Source organism: Oncorhynchus masou, unplaced genomic scaffold (genome assembly GCF_036934945.1).
Source record: "Oncorhynchus masou masou isolate Uvic2021 unplaced genomic scaffold, UVic_Omas_1.1 unplaced_scaffold_2___fragment_4___debris, whole genome shotgun sequence".
Taxonomy (NCBI): domain Eukaryota; kingdom Metazoa; phylum Chordata; class Actinopteri; order Salmoniformes; family Salmonidae; genus Oncorhynchus; species Oncorhynchus masou.
Genome location: NW_027016543.1, coordinates 289661 through 295682, shown reverse-complemented (window position 1 = coordinate 295682; position 6022 = coordinate 289661). Strand labels below are relative to the sequence as shown.

General features: G+C 39.5%; 1 protein-coding gene across 1 annotated transcript; it reads left to right on the top strand.

The window, feature by feature from the left end:
* Positions 1 to 69: 69 nt before the first annotated feature.
* LOC135538696 (coiled-coil domain-containing protein 152-like) lies at positions 70 to 3048 on the top strand. Its single transcript, XM_064964598.1, has 8 exons — positions 70 to 132; positions 467 to 572; positions 1017 to 1085; positions 1220 to 1284; positions 1427 to 1562; positions 1897 to 2024; positions 2337 to 2432; positions 2595 to 3048. Exons 1-8 carry the CDS (start codon positions 70 to 72, stop codon positions 2718 to 2720), a joined length of 789 nt encoding a protein of 262 aa, XP_064820670.1. The 3' UTR covers positions 2721 to 3048.
* Positions 3049 to 6022: the final 2974 nt, after the last annotated feature.

Here is a 6022-nt window from a genome sequence, read left to right as displayed (position 1 = left end):
TATATGGTATACACCTGCCAGGTAGCTAGCTAGCTTAGCATATTGAAGAATAAAACACTGAACCTAGAGATGAAGAAATGTACAGTAGTAAATCTGGACAAGTTTATTGATGATTTCACTCATCTGGAACAGGTAACTTTAACATAAAGTAGGAGGACAGCTAGTTCTTCAGGTAGGTAAGTTAACGTTAGCCCGCTAGCTAGCCAGTAACTAATCTAGCTAGCTAGCTAAATAACTCTTAAAATAGCCTATGAACAGGCTATGCTGAATTTGCCTTAAATTAATCATGTCATGAAAGTGGCTGTAACAACAGTTCCCCCACTGCCTGAGGATGTCAATGTAAGTTATAGGGCCACAATTAACGTTACCCTTTACTACCTTCATCAATTCTTCATGAAATCTGTTTAAAAAGCCAGGGGCATATTTATTCAGTCCTTTTATAATTTATATTTATTTGTTTTAAAAGAAAATTACAGAGCTCAAGGGTAAAAACAACATATTGGAGATCAAGTTGGATGAGACCAACAGAGTTCTGAAATTTTCTCAGACCAAAGAGAAGTGCTTGATTGAGGGTGAGGATTCTTATGCATTCAAACTCTTTTGTCTATGATCTCTAGCCAGCAGGTAGCCTAGTTTGTTAAGAGCAGTGGGCCAGTAACCTAATAGGTGTAAAAATCTGTCTTTGCCCTTGAGCAAGGCACTTAACCATAATCGCTCTACTAAATGACTGAGATGTTAAATGTCATTTAAATTGATTTTACAGTAACCACGCATCTGGATTGTGTTATCTTTAGTGATGGGTAGCACTTTGGTCTGGTTTGAAATGCCAACAAAGTGACCAATAGGAACTTTTACAAATGTCCAATTCCAATCGGAAATTTAAAGAATTGGATCTTCTCAGGGTATGTTGATGAGGCCTAAAATTCTAATTTGAAAACTATATTTATAGTGTGTGTCTCCCTCTAGTGGTCCTATAATGTAACATTAGTCCACCTGATTACGTCATTGTCCCACAGAGAGAGATGGGATGTTGGAGACAGTGAAGGGACTCCAGCAGACTCTACTGCAGCAGTGTGACCTCAGAGGTAATAATCTCCTCTGCAAGGCACTCTGGTCAACGCATCTTTAGTGTACACTATTTCTATTGTCTGAATCCAAGATGTAAACTGTTGTAATAAACTTATAATTCAATTGTAATAAACACCCTTTTATCTTACAGTGGAGAATGAAAAGTTGAAAAGCACTGTGTCAGACCTGAAAAGGCAGAGTGATAGGACAGTAGAGGTGAGGGCAGAATGATTGAATAAACTGAATTTGAACATTTCATTCTTGCACAATAAAATAGTTTGGATTCAAAATTGACATAATAGAACAGAGAAACTGAATATGTTGCCATTGCTTCCCCCTTGTGGTTGGTTGTGGTCAGGAGCGGGAAGCTGAGATTCAGAGGCTGGTGGCAGAGATGAGAGCTGTGGGAGAGAGATATCAGAAGGAGTTGGAATCTCTGAGAGACCAGTGCAGGAGAGGGGTGGAGGACACTCACAGAGAAACACAGAGCAAACGTAAGAACACATTACACAAACCCTTCCTTTGAGTGACTGGCAGTGATCATCAATCCTGCTCATTGTGTTGCAGGTTTGTATCCCAAATATATGCAACCTCACCTGATTCAATGTATCAACTGATCTTCAACACACCTAAAGCTGAAGCATGTGTCTCACTACTGAGCTGGGACAAAAACTTGCAGTATTGCAGCTCTGTAGTAGTATTGAGGATCACTGGACTGTGGCATTCCATCTCTGAAACAGAATGACCTAACACAAAATGTCACACATATATCAAAATATTACATATTTAGGGCTGCCTGTTTGTCTTATGTTGTGTTTTTGTATGCAGTTGAGGCGAAAGATGCAGAATGGAAAGAGGCCCTGGAGAGGAAGGAGTCAGATATGGCAGAGATGAGAAGGAGATTGAGGGACCAGGAGAGAGAGAGGCAAAGTGAAATATTAAAGTTACAAATGGAGGTATACAGACTGGCAACAGTGCTAAAGAATTATGTGTGTAACCTGTTTTTGATTGACAGATCAGCAGATATATATTTGTAACTGGTTTTATAGTAATAGGCAAAGCTGCTCTGTGTAAAGATGACTGCTATTTTAGTCATCTGATACATACTGTAGGTAGACCAGCTTGCAGTCACAGTGATTTACTTCTGTTTTTTACAGGCAGGATAGTGCAAAGGTACATGTGGTTTTCATTTGCCGCTTGGGGTAAAGATGTACATGACGTGAGTTTGATGGACAGATCAATCCTAACACTGTTTCTTCTGCTGTCAGTTTGGTGCTAAGCTTGCCAGGGTGCAGAGTACCACACAGAGGATCCAGCAGCAGCCCCAGGGCTCAGGTCTTTTACCTCAGAACATCTTCAAACGGGTGAGGAGCCTCTGACCACGTACTAAGCCAACACTTCACACAGAAATGCGAGTTTGAAGCAACCTGTGCCCCCTTGTGCACACTTGTTTGTTGATGTTGCATGTGTTTATCCTGTGTTTCTGTATTGATGGCCTACCTGTGTGTTTGTTGGTGTGCTCCCAGAAGTTCCAGTTCCTTCAGGAGGAGAAGAACAGAGAGGTTGAGGCCCTGCGCCAGAGAATCAAGGAATTGGAGAAGCAGCACGCCAGCGGATTCAGTGACTCCCGTCTAAAGAGAAAGAAGATTTAGCATATTTAAAATATGCAGGAGTGAAATTCATCTACAGTAGTGCCTTTGTATTCTTTTTGGTATAGTGTTCCTGGTGTTTGCTCTCAAACAGTAGTTGGGTCATTCTACGAAATGAGTGCTTTTTCATTGTTTAAATAGAAATTGTGCACCAATATTGAATTTTAAAAGCCTGTTATATTAATTGAAGTGCCCTTTAATATAGACCACATGGAGAATTCAATAAATCAGATTTTTTTTTTTACGAGTAAAGACTTGCACCCTCCGTGAGTTCTATGAAAATTTTTAATCCACTTATTCTCAACATTTCGGCACATTTTCACCATCATTGTAAAGCCCTAGTTATTATGTTGCTTTGACAAAGTAATTTCTGAAGAGTATTATTTATTTAATTTGATTGGTGATTAATTTACATATGTCCCTCATTTTATGGTCAACACTGTTACGTGAACTGAACTCTTGTTTTAATGTGAAACTTTTAACATTTTTATTTTCAAAAGAAACTTTGAACATCTAATAGTTCAACCATAGTGTAAAAGCAGGTGAGTTGGTGCTGCAGACAGATATATTTGTCAGCTAATGCAGGACTATTAAAGGTCCAGTGCACTATCTATCGTAAAAAATAAAATAAAAAAACATTTCGATTTTTCAGAGGGTGCTGCAGCACCCATACTTCCTGTGACTATGCACAGGGGCAGTACACCTGAAAACCAGGGGCTGCAGCTGGGCAACCTATTAGATTTACTGTTATCTTTTTATATGTGGTGTGCTGTGTCTGAAGGGAGCAGGCTGAGCTAATCTCCCTCTGGGAACATCCCCCTGATCCTCACGTCTCTCGCTACAATCAAGAGGTAAACCTTGTGTGACACGGACAATGCTTTGGTTACATAGAACTGGTGTTCTCTAACCTACAGTCAAGGCCAAAGGGTCCAAAAATGCACATTCCTTCACCTTTCTAAAATCCTAGTGCAGTGCACATACAGTACCAGTCAAAGGTTTGTCTATGTTGTATAATAATAGTGAAGACATCAAAACTATGAAATAACAGTGTAGTGCCTCAAAAAAGTGTTAAGCAAATAAAAAATATTTGAGATTCTTCAAAGTAGCCGCTCTTTGCCTTGACAGCTTTGCACAGTCTTGTCATTCTCTCAACCAGCTTCATGAGGAATGTTTTTCCAACAGTCTTGAAGGAGTTCCCACATATGCTGAGCACTTGTTGGCTGCTTTTCCTTCACTCTGCAGTCCAACTCATCCAAAACCTTCTCAATTGGGTTAAGGTCGGGTTATTGTGGAGGCTAGGTCATCTGATGCAGCACCATTACTCTCCTTGGTCAAATAGCCCTTGCACAGCCTAGTGTTGTGTTTTGGGTCATTGTCCTGTTGAAAAACAAATTATAGTTCCACTAAGCGCAAACCAGATGGGATTGCGTATTGCTGCAGAATACTGTGGTAGCCATGCTGGTTAAGTTTTACCTTGAATTCTAAATAAATCACAGACAGTGTCACCAGCAAAGCACCATCACACCTCCTCCATGCTTCACAGTGGGAACCACACATGAGGAGATCATCCGTTCACCACTCTTTGTCTCACAAAGACACGGCGGTTGGAACTAACATTTGGACTCGTCAGACCATAGTAATGATGGACTGTTGTTTCTCTTTGCATATTTGAGCTGTTCTTGCCATAATATGGACCAAATAGGGTTATCATTTGTATACTACCCCTACCTTGTCACAGCACAGCTGATTGGCTCAAACACATTAAGATGGAAAGAAATTTCACAAATTAACTTTTAACAAGGCACCCCTGTTCATTGAAATGCATTCCAGGTGAATTCCTCATGAAGCTGGTTGAGAGATGGCCAAGAGTGTGCAAATCTGTCATCAAGGCAAAGAGTGGCAACTTTGAAGAATCTGAAATATATTTTGATGTGTTTAGCATGTTAAGGCTCGGGACAATACTGCCCCCTTTGGATGAATTGCGTGCCCATAGTAAACTGGAAAAAAATCTGTCCAAAATTGCTAATATATGCATATAATAATAATAATTGAATAGAAAACACTCTAAAGCTTCTAAAACCGTTTGAATTATGTCTGTATGTATAGCAGAACTTACAGGACAGCCAATCTCCCAAGCTAGTTTTGTCATCCAGAAAGTTGGGCCAACTTTGACGTCATCGCCCCCACCCTTCCCAACCAGCTATGGATCTGGAAACAGTTTCTATATCTTCCGCGAGATGTCCTCTATCAGTAGAGGGTTTAATTGTGCAAATCCCGCGAGCTTTGACCCTTTGGCAGGCAAAATAGCGAGTGTCGCGAGAAAATACATGCGCTTTCTCTCGCACGTTGGGCACAGAGCTCCCTTTGTTCCAACTTGCATGAGAAGAAGTTAGATTGTCCGTTTGAATTGAGAATTGTTTTGTATGTTAATAACATCCTAAAGCTTGATTCTGCACTTAGTTTGACCAGTCATCCAAGTCATTTTGGATGCATTTCAGCTGAAGCTGTTAGCATATGCTAATACAAAGACACACGACTTGAAACCAAACGATGTATTGGGTAAGTATGACTCCTTCCACTACATTCTGATTGAAGACCATCAAAGGTAAGGGAATATTTATGTTGTAATTTTGTGTTTCTGTTGACTCCAACAAAGCGGAGAAATATTGCTTATGTCTGAGCGCCGTCTCAGATTATTGAATAGTGAACGATTTCTGTAACGTTAAAAATAAATGTGACAAAGCGATTGCATTAAGAAGCAGTGTATCTTTCTAACTATATGTAGAACATGTATATTTAGTCATAGTTTATGATGTGTATTGCTGTTATCTGGCGTTATCTATAATTTCTCCGGACATTTTTTAGCATTTTCTGAACATGGCGTCAATGTAAATGGAGATTTATGGATATAAATTGCATATTATTGAAAAAAACATAAATGTACTGTGTAACATGTCCTATTACTGTCATCTGATGAAGATTTTCAAAAGGTTAGTGAATTATTTTTCTTTTAATCCTGCGTTTGTGATTGCATCTTTTGTTCGACAAAATGGCTACATATCGTCTGTGTCTTTGTGGTGGTTTGACATACATATGTGCTATGTTTTCGCCGTACAACATTTTAGAAATCTGACTCGCTGGGTAGATGAACAAGGTGTTTATCTTTCATTTGGGGGGGGGGTGGTACCCCTTGGGGAACCTGTAGCGTGAACACGTTAACACGTTTTTGGTTACTATATGACTCCATATGTGTTATTTCATAGTTTTGATGTCTTCACTATTATTCTATAATGTAGAAAATATTA

Coding starts and splice junctions, on each gene's coding strand:
- LOC135538696 (XM_064964598.1), top strand. CDS start 70: ATGAAGAAATGTACAGTAGTAAATCTGGACAAGTTTATTGATGATTTC. Junction 1,563..1,896: donor CAGAGAAACACAGAGCAAAC/GTAAGAACACAT, acceptor TTTTGTATGCAG/TTGAGGCGAAAGATGCAGAA. Junction 2,025..2,336: donor TATTAAAGTTACAAATGGAG/GTATACAGACTG, acceptor TTCTGCTGTCAG/TTTGGTGCTAAGCTTGCCAG.